The sequence below is a fragment of the Sparus aurata genome, chromosome 21, assembly GCF_900880675.1.
Source record: "Sparus aurata chromosome 21, fSpaAur1.1, whole genome shotgun sequence".
In the NCBI taxonomy this organism is placed as follows: domain Eukaryota; kingdom Metazoa; phylum Chordata; class Actinopteri; order Spariformes; family Sparidae; genus Sparus; species Sparus aurata.
This window is the reverse complement of record NC_044207.1, coordinates 25,232,607-25,252,391: the sequence shown is the minus strand read 5'-3', so window position 1 is coordinate 25,252,391 and position 19,785 is coordinate 25,232,607. Positions and strand designations below refer to the sequence as shown.

At 43.1% G+C, this 19,785-nt stretch overlaps 2 protein-coding genes across 5 annotated transcripts in view; one reads left to right on the top strand and one right to left on the bottom strand.

The window, feature by feature from the left end:
* The window catches only part of LOC115572598 (voltage-gated potassium channel subunit beta-1), a 40,483-nt gene that overhangs the window by 2,196 nt on the left and 18,502 nt on the right, over window positions 1–19,785 (bottom strand). Inside the window, 8 exon segments of the mRNA XM_075488162.1 lie at window positions 95–215; window positions 1,184–1,269; window positions 7,218–7,304; window positions 13,030–13,073; window positions 14,759–14,803; window positions 16,573–16,617; window positions 17,105–17,184; window positions 17,907–17,944. Coding sequence (XP_075344277.1) covers window positions 95–215; window positions 1,184–1,269; window positions 7,218–7,304; window positions 13,030–13,073; window positions 14,759–14,803; window positions 16,573–16,617; window positions 17,105–17,184; window positions 17,907–17,944 — 546 coding nt within the window.
* LOC115572600 (complement C1q-like protein 2) overlaps window positions 1,953–19,785 on the top strand; it is an 88,413-nt gene continuing 70,580 nt past the window's right edge. The window contains exon 1 of one of the 4 annotated variants that reach the window (XM_030402863.1): window positions 1,953–2,559. In XM_030402863.1, the coding sequence (XP_030258723.1) occupies window positions 2,468–2,559 (92 nt within the window). In that variant the 5' untranslated portion in view covers window positions 1,953–2,467. The remainder of the gene's footprint in view (window positions 2,560–19,785) is intronic. The other 3 variants (XM_030402864.1, XM_030402865.1, XM_030402862.1) reach the window with 3 other exon arrangements.

The following is a 19,785-nucleotide window of genomic DNA, read 5'->3' as shown; positions in this document are numbered from 1 at the left end:
ATAATAACAATTGAGAAACAGGATAGAAAATCTATCACAGCCCAGAATCTTCTCAAAAAAGCTCAACTTGAAGGGAAACTGATGTCAGCCTTACCTATCTTGTGGTAGAGCTCCGGCAGCTGAGTTTCTACTTTGTCCCTCTGGAAGAAGTGATACTCTGCTTGCTCACACACGGGTGGAATTAGATTGAACTGCCTGGCCACAGAGTACGCTTCCTAATTGGATGTGAAGAGGGAATAAAAACAAAGGGGAGAAATGTTCATGAGACAAGGACACATGTTCAAGTAATGACGACCCACGTACATGGACTATTATGTTCCAACATACAGTATCGGCTCATTTTGGATTCCATTTCCTCTCAGTTTGAAGAAGAAAGGGCAAATAGATGACTAAACAGAAGATCTCCCACTCTAATCTATGTCATTATATCTGTCCACCACACTGTAACAGTCACATTCAACTGCATTTTCTCATTTCTTGAAAGCATTCTTGTTTGACTCTGTAATTGCTTTTTAGCAGTATATAAGACAGAAAATTTGTTTAGAAGTGTGATTCAATACACGGAAAAGTTCCTATAATATGATTACATGAAGAAACTAGTATCAATATATTGTTTTTTTTTTTTTAAGCAGACATATCTTTTTCGTTGTTTTTTGTTTTGCATGTAAAAGATCTTGAAAGCTAAAGAGCTCAAAGTCCGCACAAACAGAAGCTCCTCTCTCCCACAGAAAACACTGCTCCTGAAATGCCTCGCCACTAGCACCGCCTTTAATTCTGTCACTCTGTGACATCACACTATGTCACAGAGTCACACATTTACATAATTTACACCTTGCGGCTTGTTTGGCACGCAAAACTTGACTTAGCACATCTGCTCTGTTGCTGTTAGCGGTGCTGGGTCAGGCATGTGTGAACTGACCAATCAGAGCAGACTGGATTTTCCGAAGGCGGGTTTTAAAGACAGGTAACACAGAGCATTTCAGATGGAGGGAGAGTACATTTTTTTTCTGAGCAGTAAATGCAGAAACCTGCTCTAGTAGCCACCCAAAATAAAATGATGAACCTGAAAATGAGGATGACATGTCTCCTTTGAGAATTCTTGGTATATTTATGTTTCTTTTTTGAGCCAAGTTGGTCTAAATCACATGCACCCAGATGCGCAAAAATGTCGCCCATCACTCACCATGATCTCCATGGCGGACCACCGGGATGTGCCCCAGTACATGGACATGCCCTGGTTGATCACATGTGTCATTGCTCTCACTATCTCTGTAAACATAAAATATGAAAGAGCAGATATGCACATTGTCATTAATCAAACAGTGGATGGCGCCACAATTTCAACTTTTACATAACCTGCAGGAAGACCGTTTTGAAAAACCACATGAATTCAGCTTGATTTGCTACAGAGAGTTGTATTTTTTCAGTAGAAAATATAATAATTCTCATAAAAGACTTGAGTGATATTTCAAAAAGCCTTTGGTGATACTGGCACCTAAAAGCAGTAGATAATGCTTGAAGTGTACTCAGCCTCTTTGTGCCTTTTGTTTGGTTTTTAACTCATGTGTAAGCAGATATTCTTTTTGGGTCATATACGACTTTATGTGGCCAAACGCTGCAGGGGCGTAAAAATGAAAAGAATCAGCCAACCTTGGCAGAATGTTGCTTGTGCAGAGGAACAAAACACGGCAATAGTTACGACTGTAGGGGTTGAAGACAGCCACAGTGGCCTCTAGTGGCTTGTGTTTTGTGCCTGAGGATGAAGAAAGGAAGTACTGGTGGTTGGAATGGTGGATATGCAAAATGTAATTTATTGAATTAATATTATCTTATAAAAACTGCTGTGAAGTTCTTTCTCAAAGGTGTTTTTTAAACCAAGGATATCTCACACCAGGAGAGGAAATAGAGCAATTACTTTGAGTGCGTTTCTGCTTAACGCAGTGCATAAACGCTCTAATTACTCCGGAAAACAACTACAAGGTGATAAAGTAATTGATGTGATTTCTTTGGTCTGTAATTGCCTGCTTTATTCTGTAGTTGCATTACTGGAACATCGGCTACATTAGCACAACGCAAATTCTGCAGACCAAATATGAAGTGGGGAAATGAGGGTGAGGAGATGAGACCACAGCGGAGTGTGATTAAAAACGAGTGATTCCTTTTCATCAGTAGCTCTCTCTCTCTCTCTCTCCCTCTCTCTCTCTCTGGGCCGCAATGTAGCTCAGTGAGAGACTGAGAGCAAGTGTGCGTGTGGGTGAAGCAGGTGCGAGGGTAGAGGAATAACAGTGCATCTGCTACCAACGGGGAGGCAGCGAGGGATTTGGAGGGATGTAAGGACGGATGGAAAAAACTGTGAACCAAGTCGGAACCTCGGAGCAACGCACGATTCATAAGAATTTGCGAATATATGAATAATCCGCCTCAGTGCCAGAAGGGGAGGATGATAACTTGATTCACAGCAACAGCTATGCTTACATACTGGCCGGTCCTTACATTTCGTGGAGGCCGCGGTGATTCATCACCCCCAACAGCCGACGCCACGCTGAGCGTAGTGCTCAGGTGAGGTATCGAACGTGCACCATCAACACCCCACTCACATAAAAGCCCACTGCAGTTTTTGAAGGAGGATGATGTGGGTGAAGGTGTGGGCAGCTGAGCATGTGATGTGCGTATGTATGAAGGCTTGAACTGTATTATTAAGCCCCTTGAACCTATAAGATTGATATACATTATTCCACTCTTATGTGGAATCGTATCTTTACAGTAAACATGTTGCTACTTTACAGCCAGGTTAGCTTAGCTTAGCAGAAAGACTGGAAAGAGGGGGAAACAGCTAGCCTGCTCTGTGTAAAGGCCTTCACAGACAAATACAGTCATCAACCTGTATTTTATGACAAAGGACACAATATCATAAAAAAAATTGTAAAAGTGATTTGTGATTAAAAGCTTTTACTGCTCCCTGCACAGACAGGCGGTTATATACAGTATGTGGGATTTACCAATGGGGTGCTGAAGCTGTCATATCCATCTGTGCTCTCCTCAAATCCACCAGACTACTTTGGTAAAAACAGTAATTCTGCCTTGGAGTTGCAAGTCTGCCACTGCCTCGATCAGACAGCTGATATGAACCGGTTAAATGTGACCTCTCTCTACCTGTCAGCGAGCTGGTCAGTGCTGCAGGGCGACCCCAGGGACCCTCTTGGAGCTCTGCAAGCTGGCACCCTGTTTTTCTGCCAGGCCTGCGCTAAATATCATTTTAATGTGATACCTGTCACGGATTTGCATATTTGAGCACATTATCTCATATTTATGTTGCTTTGACCGTGAATAGTCTTGATGTGACATATTCACGTTTGTGTCGTACATCTATCATGTTGCTGCATGTAAAGGCCTTAAAACTAGCAAAATCTGCCTTATTCTGAATAATATGTTATATCCCCTGGGGACACACCGGCACATAGCCCCCTTGAAATCCACACGCCATCGTCATTCGATTTCAGAAACATGTAACGTGTAACATTTCTGAGCTTTACAGGTGACCATAAGTGGATTTTGTCACCTTTAGACAGAGCTCAGCTGTTTCCTCTGTATGCTAAGCTAAGCTAACCTTAGCCTCACATTACAGACATGAGAATGGTATTTATCTATTTATCTCACAGCAAGAACATGAAAAAGCCAATTTCACAAAATGTCAAACTACTGAACTAAAAATCTTAGTCATGTTGCGTGCTTGCCTGAAGATGCTGAAACACAACCATGTTGTTTAGTCATGTGTGTTCTGTCTATACTGACTTCATGTTTAATGTTTCATATTCTCATAGTTTTGTCAATTAACTTGTGTGCAATGTGGCAAAATTCCTGTGTGTGTGTGTGATAAATGCATGAGCTCGGTAACTGCCTGGCTGCTATCCAATATCAGCCTGTCCTTGAGCAGCAGCAACACGCCACTGAGTCGGGAACATTTGGTCAACTCCAGCCAGCAGGTGTGACAGTGGCCTTCTGCAGAGCGCGGCGTGCAGTGTGAAAGAAAGCATACACACTGATATCCATATCTGTCTGGGCAGGTGTCTGTGTGGATGCTTAGGTGTCTTTGTTAGAGTACAGGGAGGTGGTGTTCACATTTGTTCTGAGCTAACGTGTATACCTCCTCATGCATACATGATATGGGCAGTGATCAATATGTCACCCCACAGGAGATCTTCAATGGCTGATGAAGCTCATTCTTATTTCTGGGGTCGTGGGAAAGAAGGTTGTGAATGTGCAGCCAAGGGGAATCTAAGTACCTCTGTACTGAGTGGGTGTGATCACCCTGCATGCCGCTCTTTATTGCTGAACATTCGAGGAGAGAGGTGATATCCTGGCACTTTGTCCTGAGTGGATGGCTCGGTGTTTGTGTTCAGTATGCTGTGGCAGCACCATTTCATTTTCTCTCCAGTGAAAAACCCTTGGCTGGAGGGATTGTTATAAAGTCTATTTATTGCTGCCGTGACGGTTCTTTTTCCTCGGCCCGTGTCTCCTCTTTCTTTCCCTCTGTCCGACAGATTTTCATATTCAGCTGATTGAATGGATTCAATTTGCTGCCATATTGCTCTGTCAAATGAAAAAAAAAAATGATGCAGACAGGCTGGACGGCAACATTGTGCCGGGACTTGGGCGGTTTATTCTGCAGGCTATAGTGTGCCTATTAAAACAATGAGTTCACAGCGGCGCAGATGCTTCTCCTTGAGGCGCCTACGCATCGCATTTGGTATAATGTGAGTAGTTTAGCTGCTACGCTATTTGGCAACATGTGAGATGAAATTCATGCTAGGCCTTAAACACCCCTTTCACGCTGGACAAAAAACACAATAACGTCTGGCTTCTGTTTTAAACGGTGAAGGGTATACATGGCATTCATTCCCTGACACTGGTTGACTCAGGGGTGATGCAGGGGGGACGATTGCCCCACCTGTGCCCCTATGTTTGCAAAAACTTTGGGAAAGTGCCCTCTTGGATGCCCTTATGGTAAATGAAACATAATATAGTGCCCTCTAGGGTGCCCTTTCACTTCGCTTTTGGGATTCTCTTGACCTGGACGCGAGCACGACCAGCAGCGCCACTGGCCATAGTTATTTATCGTTATCTGATCTGCAGTGGGGATAACATATGTGGGTGGTGCTTGGTGCGTTCATACTTTTCCATCCGTCTCCGTTCAAGCAGCACTCACTGCGCTGTTCTGTCAACATTGAGTTTGAAACAGCGACTGAAGCAGAGCATATAAAAAAAGTAACCACCCCTAATGTCGTCACAGGCCTCCATGCTGCTTTCTACTGACCCGTGTGTTTGTGACGTTGATTGTGACAAACCAGCGGGCAAAAAACCCCAGAAAAGGCAAACTTGTCTTCCGGCAATCAGAAGGGAGTCAATCGCCTATTTTGAGCAGATTTTTCTGCGTCTAAAACCCCAGATCGGGCGCTTTTGGTGTAGAATTGCACAAGTGTGAGCTGACACAGTTAAGAGCAGTAGAGCAGAATGAAAGGGCAAATCAGAGCCAAGAGGGAAGCTGGATGTTTGTACACAAGTTGTGCCTCTCCATGCTGTTAGATTGGATACACGCCAAAAGACGAAACAAGTCAAGAACAAGTTGAGGGGGGGAGTAAAAGAGAAACACAAGGAGAAGGATGAGTGGACGGGAGAAGGAAAGCAGTGATGGTAACGAAGGCAGACTCTGCAGCCATGACATCACTTCTTTGGTCCCCAAGGGGACACGTGTTGTCTCACACAAAGTCGGAAGCGGTTAAAGTCACGAGGACAAAATACAAACACAAGTTACGCACAGATGCATGCACAAACAAGTTGGTCAACACTTTTCTTTTAATAAGACATTCAGAGTGGGTTATTCTGTGCACTGCATGTTAATCCTGTTGGAAGTTCCAGCGAACACGTAGGTGTGTGGATCAATATCTTGATCTTGACATGTAAACTTTACTGCGCATGCCCACAGAGATGTAGAGGTCTCATTTTCTTGCATGTTGGCACCGCTGCTTCATCACCAAGAGAAGCTATTAAGAAAGGCCTGAGCGCTGATGTATGAGGATACACAGTTTTGCGTTAGTCTGTGCATGCAGTCCTACTCTCTCAAGTACTTAAAAGTGACCGACCCTCAACGCGGTGATTTATGGCGGTGGCCTTGCTCCACTGTAATGAAGGATGAAGAAAACGTGCCCAATGTTTTACACAGATTAATGGCTGTGACTGGGTTGCAAAGCCGCTGAAAGCAAAACACAATCTATCTTGATATTTGTCTGTGTCTGCTTTTCATCTTTGGCATCTCTCTCTGTTCAGTTTTTATCCTCCTGTCAGACTCCCGATCAATCATTCCATCAATCAGATTTGACTTCTCTGCAACAGCTGTCAATAGCGACACGACTTTATCTGCGGAGACACGTTACTAGAAGGGTTGGACGGAGCTTGCCGCAGGGTCTGCCTGCCAGTCGCCAGTAGTACCAGTGACAGCAACGCCCCGGGAACGATAAGTATGACAGATTGGCCTCCCACGGTCTGCTGGCTCACAGGGGAGGAAGCATGGGGGGCAAAGGGGAAAGACTGGAAAATGTTTTAGTGAGCCCAGCGAGACTCCATCCTTTCAGCCAAATACGACCCATACTGTAGGACAGAAGAGGGGCCCAAGTATCTGCGCCACAAGGGAGAAGTAATTGAGGAAGGAACTGGAACTATGTAAAAAGAAATAAACGGTGACATAAGGTAGATATGTGGGAAAGGAAGCGCTAGAGTAGAGCGTTAAAGGAATAGAGCGCACAGCGAGGCTTGTATCTAGTGAGACCAGCCCAAAAATACACCAGCTCCCCCCCCCCCCCGGGGGCCTAGATAATCCTGTTTCTGAAGAACAGGGAGGGCTGGGTGCAGCTCTGTGCCTGAGACCCTGTGGAAACGGGTGATCCCACAGAGACAGAAACAAAAAGATAGGGAGAGTGGTTGACTAAAAATAGAGGTAAAAAGATGAGGCAAGGTGGTCAGATTTCTTGTGTGTATTTCATGTGTCAGAGGGGGACATGTGCACTCGACCTCAAAGACAAGCCCCCCTTTGGCCGAAGGCAAAGGTCGTCAGTCCGGTGCAGACAGTGGTCTTGTCAGTATTTCTCACCCTCTCATGTTACAGAACAAACATGCATTGTCCCGACCGTAGGCCCCCCGGAGTCTGGTCAGCGATCACTTACCCTCCATGGGTGTGTTGCTGTCTGGCCGGTTGGCAAAGACCACGTCCACATACTCAAGTTGCATCCTCTGGAGGGAGCCCTTTAAACCTTTGAGAAGAAGTTGAGAAAAGATGTGGATTAACTTTGAGCATGTCTGTTGTAGTGCTGGAACAGATGTATAAGTGTGTTACCAACCAGAGCACTAACAAAGTCCATCAGTAAATATTTCTTTATTTCCACTGGATGGATTAACACTGGTGGAATAAGGAAAATATTCATAGCTCACATAAGCTCTGAGTATCATCCACCTTTCTCATGAATACCTCCACTAATACCAATGGACCAAGGAGACTTATTAAAGTATCATTCAAACATGTTAGCGAGTAGAGAGTCTCGTCCCTCGACACCTTTGGACATGTACACGCTGGCCTGGATCTGCAGAGGAAGAGTGATAATAACCTTGTGCGCGTGATTCCCTCCAACTCTCATTGCTATTTATTTAACACTGTCAGGAATGACTTCACACTGAAATGGGATTGCTGGCAGCGTGCTTAAGCCTGCAATAACACACTTTTAGGGGGCACTTTGGGGCAGCAGAAACCAGCCGGAGAACACAACATACAGAACAGATTTACAAATCCGGCAGGTACAGATTAACACAAGTATTCACTTTGGAGTTGTGTGAGTCCAACATTAACTCTCCTTTTAGCTCTATTTTGGTCTCTACCAACTCTGAAAATATCCTGTTGCCAAACATGTCTGTATGTCTGGAGCGATGAAAGCAAAACAACTGCAAAGTCATGGTCCCGATTTTTGGGTTTTGTCATTTCCTGTTTTATTTTGTAGATTACATCCTCTTGTGCCATGAGTTGCTCGCTTACTACTTCCTGTCTTTGTCCTTCTCCGCCCTTTATTGTGTACACTTGGGTATCGTTAGTTAATCAGTTAATCCTGTATATATTTTCCCTCACTCTCTGTTCGTCTGCATCCCTTGAATCTGCTCCTCAGTCCATGTGTGTCCTCTGTGTTCCTGCTTTGTTTTATGGTATGATCTCTGTTTGTGTATTTCTTGAAATATTGATTTTAACTAAAAAAACAAAAAAAAAGATTTATGATGATGCCTAGCTCAGAACAACAGTGCACAAAAACAAGATATTAAAGATTTGAACCAAAGAATGAGGTTAAAATGAAAACAGGGCCAATGTTCACATACATGGCAAAGTGACAGATGACCAAATGTGACTCAAGGCCTGCCAGCCCTATCTGGACTGCCACAGCTTTGGATCCAGCTCGCCTCTGGGCCGTCATACTCAGCCCAGCTTCCCTTGCAGGGATCATAGTCAGGGAACTATTTCCAGACAACAAAATGCTGCACTGTTTTCAAAGAACATGCAGCCTTTTATGATTTTTATGTGCTGATATAATGTCAAATAATCAACTTTATAGTAATGTGCTCTTTCTGGCAATGTAATTAAAGTGATTAGTGCTCGTTTGTGAAGCAGAAACATTAAATTACTGAATCCTTAATTGCTTATATCGGGCAAATTACTAGGCTGGAAGACATGGTTCAATAAGAATAAGCAGGACCTATTTCACGGCAGACATTTTGACTTTTCGTAGCAGGTGTGAGTAATGATGATTATTAAAGCTCCACTCCATCAAAATGTCCCAGTGAGGCACGACTGTGACGGTGCACAGCAGGAACTGAACACCTGACTGGAATTCAGCCATCGTTATGTAATAAATAACACCTATGTTTCTTATTATGGTCATGTTATAAAGTCATTTATGTTTGACTGAAAGAAATATTGGAAAAATCAGTCGCCTACGGAGCTTTTTCCTTTTTCTGTTCAAATTAAAGGTTCCATGTATGCAAATGTTGCTTTTGCTAAGTATCACTGAATGTTTAGGTCATCTTTGAGAAAATGCACATTCTTTGTTGCACAAATGAAAATGTAATTCATAAGCAAGAAAACTTATAGCTGCAGCCACGTTTCTGTATCAAGCTTTATCTTAAAGTGTCCGTGTTAGCTCACAATTAGCAAATTCTAAGTGACAGATAATATCGAGCCATTGTGCTGACTGCTTGCACTTGTAATGTACGGCTGTGAAATAGCTAAGCATTCTAGCTAAATGCTAAGCAGAAGTAGTTATCTCAGTCGCGAAGACCTCTGGTTGTAGTTTAGCATTTAGCACGATTCCAAACTGTTGCTTATAGCTACGATGGCTAATATTCAGCAAAATGCAATTACTGTTCGTATTGTTTTTAACATTTTGACTCACTTTTGACATAGTAAATATGGCTGACTCACTTCAATGCAGTGGTGGAATGTGGAAGAATGCATTGTGCTTTCTTTGCTACATAATTTGATAACTTGAGTTACTTTGCAAATTGCATCCATCAGAGCCAAAGATTGCCATTTTTAAAGCAATCTATTTTATTGGCAATTGGATTAAGAACAAAAAAACATTAATAAGAAATAATTCAGAACATCAGATCCGATAAATGGCCTGGTGGGTAATCGGATGACTACTGGTAGTACATGTAAATACATGTAGAGTTTACTTGTAGTATTAATACTTAACTACATTTATTGTGAAAATTTTACCTTTGATACTTAATCACTCCCACCTTTATTAAAGTAATATTTTAAAAGAATATCAATTTTTACATAAGTATGACTCTTGGGTAATCTTTAAAACACTGCATAATACAAGAAATGACCAAAGGTATGAAATCTAGATTTAAATTTTTCCTTTTTTGTCATTAAAAAACAATAAACAATAAAGAAAATGCTATGCTATGCCATGCTAGCCATAGCTTATAAATTACAGGGCTGTTCTGATCAATATTTTTTTGAACTACAGGCCACTGTCAAAGGCACTGAACAGTAGCTTCACCCTTCTACACGGTTCCCACATTTTTTCCAGACAGAAAGAATCATATTTGACTCACGCTGAGAATTTTAACGGGTCAAACAGAGACTTTAAGAACAATTTCAAGATTAATCAGTGTCAAGCTGAGTTCACACCACCACACCCTGGTAAGACGATCTAAGTGGAGGAACTTCCTCACCGGTCTAATCTTTTATCCTTGTTACATAAATGAATACACTTCTGACAGGTGGTGAAGGAACCACACAACTCAAAGCTGAGAGGATGATAAAAAAGAACTCAGGAATAAGGTCACGATCATTTCTTTCTCTCTCGCTCAGCTTTTTCTCCGTTGGATGGAAGTGAAATGCCGAAAAATAGAGGGGAGGATAAGAGACGGCAACAAAGTACTGTGAGCAGATCAGTCCCCATTCGCACACAGAGAGAGAGAAGACCAGATGAAAAATGAAAAGCGAACACAGGAGTCAGTCACAGAGGAGGACAGCAGAGTAACAGAGAGACAAGGCAAAAGACACTCTTGCGCACTTGTGCATGCATGGCAGATTAGTGCCAGAGGCTTCATCATCGCCCGCTAATCCCATCTGAGAGTTATGCTTTCCCCACCATCGTTCCAGCCACTTATTCCTCCCTCTGTCATCTGCACTCCAGCAACCCCAGAAACACCCATTACATGGATCCTAATCGGAGCCTGCACCGTCATCGCGAGCAGTTTGCTATGTCTCGTGGATTAGCCTGAGTTTACTGGAGGGGGGGTCTATTTTTGGATCTGAGAAAAGATGTTGAACAACAAAGCTGTCTTTGATGAATAATGCATTTAATTATGTGTTCTACGAAAGTCTCTTAGCAATGATAATATTGTCAAGGAATTTCTTTTTCCTGTGAGGTAAGGTGGGTTTGCTATTCAGACACTTCTACATTTTCTTGCACAGTCACCCTAGAATTAATCAGCGTTGAACTCTGCCACCGAGCATCAACGCTGGGGTTGGTACGATTGAAGAAACATTCAATCACATACCTTTTGAAAGTGTCCCACCAAAAAAAGTTCCAACTTCCCTCCAGTCACTCCTCCGAAACAACCTGCCAAACCACGCCGACACAGACTGCCTAATAGCTCTCGCTAGCTGGCAGGGAAATGTCTTAGTTGCTAGTTTGCTATGTTTCACAAGTTCTTTTAGCTTTGTGGACTTATATATACATGTATGAACAAGCCACAATCATATAAACATGGGTAAAATAGCAGTCCTCAGTCCGAAAAGGCCACCCAGCACGACAGTTACTCCTCACTGTTGTAGCTGAGTGCTTTGTGCTAATGTTAGCCACTGAACTAAGCTGTTACAGTCACAGCGGCTGTGTTCTTTGTGCTACTGTGTTAGCTAACTGCTGAATGACAGGCTCAGGGGCTATGTACTGTGAGTGCAGCACATCCTTGTCATCGCTTACCATATCCAACTTGTCTCATCTATCTATCTATCTATCTATCTATCTATCTATCTATCTATCTATCTATCTAAACAAGCATGAACACAATGAAAATGTTTTCTGAGCATTGCAAACCCTGTGAAATTACTTGTTTGAATAAAGTTTGGAAAGTCCAGAAGAGTCCCAAGGTTATACCACTGTATCCGTATCAATTAAAGTTAGTTAGGTGCTGAACTGTAAGTTTGCTGGCTCGTTTGGCTGGAGTGTCTAGTTGGCACAACAAGGAAGTATTTCGGGTGTTTTCATATCTGGGAAATCAATCTTTTTTTTGGCTGCAAGTGCCACCGAGCAGCTTTCATAAGAACGAACCGGGTGTTGCCTCCAATGCTGTAGCCATGTCTCATTATATGTCCATGAACCACAGCTGTCAAGCTGGTATGTTAGCACTGGAAGCATTTAGCATTATTGTGTGACTAGCTTGCTTATAGCATAAAAATACCTAGCCCTGTGGAAGTATGCACAATGACTTCACGAACAGAGTGCAAGAAGGCAGGAAGATACTTGGGTAGACCAACAGGTAGCCTGTCCATTCTTTTCATAGGGGCAAGGATCTTTTTAATTTATTGAATTATTGCTGTTGGGATTTTAGGAAATTTTACAAGTAGAACCAAAAAATCCTTCTACAGTAACTTACCAATAGCTTTCAGTTTTGACACCCAATCACACACAGCAAATGTCCCTTAACCCAACAAATGACTCATTGACCAGCCTGTGGTGGACAATAACACCAGTAGAAAGGATGATGGTGTCAGCAGATGGTCGACTCGGCCAGTTAACGAGCCTTTGGCGACAGGTGCCACACCAGTGGAGACAGGGACGCTTCACCTCTCTCTCACAGATGCTACCTATATTCTGGAGATGCTAACTGCATTTAGCTAATTGGCAGTGACACCTCTCTTTCCGCCTTCTCCTCCTTTCCCATTCTTTGTCCTTATCCTTCAGCCCTTTTCTAAGTGCATTCCCCTTCTCTTGTTTGGGGGAGAAAGTTGCAGAGGCTGCGGTGAATGTTAATAACGTGGGAGAGAGCTGAGTCACTGCCGGAGGTGCATTGCGCCACGGACTGGATGGCGAGTTGTTTGGGAATAGGGGTTGGCTCAGGCCAATGACTTGTGAATTGAGTGATGTGTTACAACTGTTGTAAAAACAGGGTTTAAGAAGAGACGCTTTCGAGGAAACTTGAAAGTTTGTAGTGCACTGATGTCTCTAAAAAAGACACCTGTAAAGGTTTTACAACAGGATACACAAAACATCTGTCAAGGTTTGATGTACCACTGGCAAATACTACTTTCACATTCAGCTCGATGAACACGTTGAGCTTAATCAAAGAACGGAGAGAACACACAGACGAGGGAAGACCGAGGAAAAGAGATAAAAGTGGGAGATTACAGGAGTGCAGCGGGGCTCGGCGTGATGGGGTGATGTGAAGGACAAAGCAGAGGAGAGGAAATCGACCTGTTACCTTCAATGATGTGTTTTCTGTTGAGGCCTCGCTCCGTCTCCGCTCTGCAACAGGAGGGAGAGAGCTGCTTGTCAGGTGTCGCCAGCAACACATGCAAACCGCAACACAATAATACGCAAACACACATCTCTCAGGGATGGAAGCAGATCATTAAACATGCCAAACAAGAGCCTGCATAACAAATTACCCACAAATCACTGAAGAGCAGTACACCCACTCGAGGCTCCGCAGTGTGCCTGCAGCTATGGAACAAACTGTGCAGTGTGTCTGTGCAGTGGACGAACACAAGGCTTATTGTCATCGTCTGTCCTGTTCTCTATTTGACAACGACCTCCTGGTTAGTGAAAAAATCTATCGAGGCAAAAACTGGAGAATCACTTGGTTGAATGCGAAGCCTTCAGATTCAGGGCTGGAGTGTAACGATGTACAATTACTCAAGCAGCATACTGTATTTACGTACAGGCAGTTGTACTGCAATTCAAATGTATACTTCTGTTTAGAGAGAAATGTTTCACTGTTAACTTCACTACATCTACCGTCGGTACTATTTTGAAAGCTGACATCAAGTTTTTATGGCAAATGATTGCCTGTTTTCACATCCAGCTGATACAGAGCAACATTAGCATTCTCTCTGACAAATGAATCGGGGTTTGTCCAATACTCACACTCCATTTAGCTCTGTTTTTGGTCTCCACCACCACCTGAGGGAAATATCTGCCCTCGTGCCACACGTCACCAAAAGTGTGAAGTTGTTGGCCGTCAAACCGAAACGCCCGCCTGCTGAGCCTCAGTGTTTTGTAAGTAGCCTCACCCGTGTTTTACTCAGTCCCTTTTGAGATTTCCCCCATGTCTGTTTTCTCCTTTTCCACTTCATTCCTCTCTTTTCTCTCTGCTCCTGCGTTTCTATGTTTGCTCAGTTGCCCGCTATTTGTCTGGTCCGCGCTTCATTACACACTTTCTCTTTCCATCTCTGTCGTTCCCGTGGCGTTCTAGCCTGCTTAAGGTCATGATAATGTTTCACAAACACAGGAACGTGCTGTCCCTCTTCTACACCTTCTTGTCTTCTTACCTTTTGGGCATAAAGGTAAAGGAAGCACAGAAGGATATTAATGTGTATAAATATCTCGTGTATATTTAGATGATGAGATGCTTGACAGGCTCCTCAGGCACTCTCAAAGCTTGATCAGCAGGGGGTTAAGCAGTTGTTCACTAAATCCAAATGCCAGGGAGACCGTGGATTCGGTACCTTGAAGATAGTCTGAGGGGATGAGCTTAAATTTAAATTTACACAATCGCGCCAGGGTCCTACTCCAGTGATCTACATCATACCTTGGATGTACTTTCACTTCCCTCAGTACAAAAAACTGAAGACGTTTAGAAACAGAGACTGATGTGACTAATGCAGGTTTAGAGCAGAATAGTTCAGCGCGACGGAAGAACCAGATACGACTCCTGGCGGTATGGCAAGAAGGCTGAGGCAGAGTATGAAGGGAGGCACGAGGGGGTGAGAACATGACCATGTTGTCTTTTGTTGAGTGTCGCCTACATGTCTGTGTGCCCGGAGGTTTCCCAAAATGTTTGATCCAATGTCATGCTCTGTTGCTGGAGGCGGGTGTTTTTAATTTGTGGCCTGTCGAGGGTGAGGTAGCCTTAACATCTGATGAGAAAACGCTGGACACACACACACGCACACACACACACACACACACACACAGGCACGCATACTTACTTTCCACCCCAGTACAGCTTTGTGGTGATCACCAGGCTGGATCTCCTGAGGGACATAACAGAGAGACACATCAAATAGGCTTTAGAGTCGTAGTTAAAAAGATGCATGTCGCTGCATGTACGTGTGCACGATTGTGCGTCTACATCTATCACACTTACCTCGAGTGACCCTGTATCCTGCACTTTGAAGTCTTTTTCAACCATGTAACTTATCTAGTATGAATGATAACAGAGGGACCCCCTTTTCTGTGAACTATAAGAAGACAGCGTCCTCACTATAAAATCCCCCATGCTTGAATGATCAATAATTTAAAAGGGATCTCCAGAGGAGCCGGAGTAGAGGTAAAGCCAGGCAGAGAGCTGGCATGAGATGCCGAGAGAAGGACGAAACACTGCAGTGTGGCAGCACATTTCAAGATAGATGCACGGATCTTATATTTTCTGGTGCAGACACAAGCTCACGCTCAGCAGCACCTGCTTGCTGTTTTAACCGTGAAACATAGACGTGACCAAGTTTGACGCTTTCACATGATAACAGGAATATTTCGGTGAATTAGCACCCAATTACCAACTCCAGCACCTCAATTCACTGTGCAAAATGCTTGCAAGCTGACAAACATGGACATATTTTTAGGCCCAATCCCAGTGTCCCCCCCTCAGGCCGTCAGCCCTGGGCCCTCACAGACTTAGCTGACATCACCTTTAAGTGTCTGAGTGAGAGGCTGCACGGGGCAAACTGTATAAATAGGAATGGGACAGCACTTTGGGACATTTGGCCTTACCTTGTGGGTTTGAGACATTTTATTTTAAGCTTTAAAACATAAAATAACAGAAACAAAAAACACATAGCACACATATCCACAAATAGAAATGTGTTCGGTCAGAAGCTTTAAGGGGAAAATTTCCATTGTGTTTGAAAAGCTTATTTCTTTTTTGTGGTTTAATAAACAAGTAAATAATTATTTCAAGGAGAAGAGGTGAGATCTTAAGTAGTGATCTCAAAAATGTCTGGAAATATATTATATATATATATTATATCCAAATATATTCATGATGTTCAAGAGCGCCATCATCTGAATCATTACTGTTTTTTTTCAGTGATTCCCCTGGTAACCCATGGTAACCCCATGTTCAATGCTACGAACGGCACGTAATTACAGAAAAGAGGCTTTAAGGCATAAAGTGGCCATAAAGGGCTCGAAATGCCTGTGAGGGAGCCCTAATGTACTTGACATCGCGCAAATGTTAACATGCTGACATTCTGGCCACCGTGCAGTTTTTTTCTGAGCTGATTACACTTGGTGTTGCCTTATGACTCTCCTGCAACACTGTACACTTTCAGACTTTCTTTAGGCTGTAAAAATTCACACCTCTTGTCCAGACCCGAAGGCCACATCCTGTGATAACCTGCGACAACTGTGTTAGACAACAGCGTGCCTCTACCACTGTGGTAACAGTTTCCTCAAGGCCCTGTTTTAACATCACGGTGCCCACGCTCTCAAATAACTGGTTTTTCTGGGTGGAGGAACTTGACAGGCTTGCAGAGAGCCCTGACCTCAACATCATCCAACACCTTGGGGATAAACTGGAACAAGAACTCTGGGCCAGAGTGTACCTCCCGACATCAGAGCCTGACCTCAGTGCTGCTCCACAAGCGAAGCAAATCCCTGCAGCCTTTTCAGAGGAGCAGGGGCATCTTGGGAATAAGACGCGAACATATAGCTCCATATTTTCTTTGGCCATGTGGATCACACATACACACATCTAAAACCCATTCAGGGAACACATTTAGAATCTTAAGGAACAGTACTTTACCTCCAGCACTTTTTCTTGATGATGTTTCCCAGGATTATCTCGGCTCTGTAAAGGGAAAAATACACAAAAGGCGATGCGATTATATCTCAGGCTGCCGCGTCTCTGAGAGCCTGTAAGCGTGACTGTTATCTGCCACAAATCTACGGCATGAATAGCTGATTAAAAACCAGAAAGGGTATGAGATAAAGGATAAATGCCTCCCGTACTGTATGCCATAATTTCACCAGCAACCTTGAAATTAATATTCACCCCCACACGGCTAGATTGAAATCCCACATTACTCACTGAGACAATGTCCAGGCCCATAAACTTAGATTGAGCTGTGAACATTATGTGGAGCCTCCAGTGATGAATAAAATTATGTAAATCACGTTGGAGTCACAGCTTCCGTTCATTTTTGGGCTCTTCAGGTGAATAAATCCTGGTCTGGTCTGGGCTAAAATCTTGTGTCCTTTGGGTAAAACAGCTGACAAGAGCAGAAAAAAAAGCTGTGTGGATGTGTGATAGATAACAAATCAGAGGCATCACTCACTTCCCCCCGGAGTAGACTTCCGCCGTGTCGAACAGGTTGACCCCGCTCTCGTAGGCGATCGTCATGAGCTGCTCCGCCACCTGACACAGACAAGAAAAATCCCCCCTCATCGTCTTCAGCGCTGTGTATTACACAACTATAAATAATAACCGAATTGCACTTCAAAAAGAAGGGGCCGGGAAATTCCCCGAAGAAGCTCATGGAGAGTAAATCTGTTTGCCGCTGAGACTCACATCACCAGGAAAACTGTAGGCTGCTTGTTGACTAAGGTTGTTTACTGCTCAATATATTTCCCAGACTGTTTTGACCTAGTTCCTGTGCCTGCAGTTTGCACAGAGCCATACAAGGGAATGCCAATATTGTCATGATGACTTTCTCTTTTTATACTCGCCTCCTGTTTTGTTCTGGCGACTCTGAATGTGTCTGTGTGTGACACTTAGTCCCAGTGGTCATCAGACAGTGATAAACTGTCCCCGATTCAGTGTCTCCCTCCGCTCCAAGGCCAGATCAAGGCACAGGAAGAGGCCTTCCGCTTAATAACTTGTGACAGGGTGCAATAAGATCTGACCACTTGGCCTCGGTGGAGCCAACAGGGACTTACAAGCCGGCTGCGATATCAGGAAATTGATGCTGTCCTCATTACTGTGTTGTACTCACACCGTTTTATATGTAGTTGCACTAAATTGCTCCCATGGGGGCTACGAATGGGTGCTGTAAACTGTCACAACTGCTCACTAAATAATGTACGCCAACATCTACTCATGACCTGTGACTGAATTATCAATCTGACACAGTTTCCTACCTCATCAGAGATCTGACCTCCAAAGGTGACCCATGTGCCTGTTGAGGGAAACGCCGGAGTCAAAGTTTTGGTACAGACAAAAAAAAAGTACAGGACGTTTTGCCTTTTCAGTAATGCATTAATTAATAGCCTGACATTTTGGCATGGTCACATGACAAACGTCCCTGTCCTGAAGCCATCACAGCCAAATGTCAGGGTTGAGGCTCACTGCAGGGACTTTCTTGTTTTTAAACCTGTGTGCAGAATTGTTATGTGATGCCTGCATGATTTTTGAATGCATCAAAGCTCACCAATACAAGTGACAGTTGGTTTCAGTATTGACAAGAACTGTTGTCTGCCCCAGTGTCTGTTGGACACCAACGTTGGGAATACATTTTCCCAATGTTGGTTTACAGACTTAGGTGTTTTTTGTTTGTTTATGTGAATGAATTCGGTGACATTATGTGAATTTATAATGTTGTGCTTGTGTTACTGAATACGTTTTAGCCGACAGCCCTGGTCCCTCTTACAGCCAAATGTCATGAACAGCAATTTGTCAACGAAGCTATCAATAAACATTCATGTATCAAGAGTTGAAATATTTCTCAGGTCATGTTAAGTCATACAGTTGCCATGTGTTACCATACACACAGTTTAACACTTTGACTATGTGTTCATATACATACGTCACAAGATAATTTGTCTTACCTTTTGCTTGATTCTCCAAAATGTATAGATTTATAATCACACTGTGATGATTCATTATCTTTGATCGACTGCTCTCAGTAACCCCTCATACACTAGTGTTCCACAAGGATCTATACTGGGAACACTTTAATTTAGTCCGTCCCAATGTGAATATCCAGCTATATGCTGATGATACAGTAATTTATGCAGATGGCTGCACAAAACAGCAAGTTGCTTCAAAACTCAGCAATACAATGAGACATATTACAGTATGGCTGAACAGATTCTCTCTTTTATCTAACTGTATATATTTGTGAATGTGGGTAATGTTTGATCTTGATTCATCAGATGATGAATTTGAACATTTATGCTGATGTTTTGATATTTGGCCTTGTGTTCCTCATGAATTTGTACTTGACTGAAAATCAAATTGGGATTTGGGATGTTTTGAATGTTCATTACTCCAGTGGACAGTGGATGATAAACCAAACTTGCAATCATAGAGCTCGTCAGCCTATTGGTGTTGCATGATGTTTTCATTTACCATTTTGTAATTTCTTGAACAGTGTGACCTGATAAACATCTAAGTGTTATCGAAACGCTGTAAGTGTGCAGGCATTGCATTCCTTTCATTTACATCATTACCTAATAGCTTTGCATACTATCATGATGTGTGTAACCAGCCTCTCCCTAAACTGAAAAATCCCCTCGTTAGTTTTGTTTGTATTTAAGCCTGTGTTGTTTCCTCTCTCTTTGTAGGTTAATCTGTTTTCGTCCATGCGTCTCCTGTGCTCTTGCGCCTTTTCCCCCGTCCTCATGTGTTCCCTGCTCTGGTTTGTCCTCAGCTGTATTTCTCTTAATTTTTTTCCTTGGACATTTTGTTTGCCTTTTTGAATTTTGGTTTTGGGGATTTCACACTGGACACTCTGATATTTCTAAGCTGGCAATGGTTCAGTAAGAAAATAAATCAATTATTATCTTGACCGTACAGTAGGGGAAGTCAAACACAGAAACCCACATAGAAAAACAACTATTACATTTACCAGTTTTGAGTGAAATTCTCTGTTCCCTTGCTCCACTTTACAGAGGCCGGGTGTTATAATCACTGAGCTGCTTGAGTAAACAGATGAGTGTGTCCTCTCTGTAGCTCTCTGATGACAGATACTTTGTGTCAAGCTAATGTTTTATTCTACACTTCATTATTTTCCTCTCA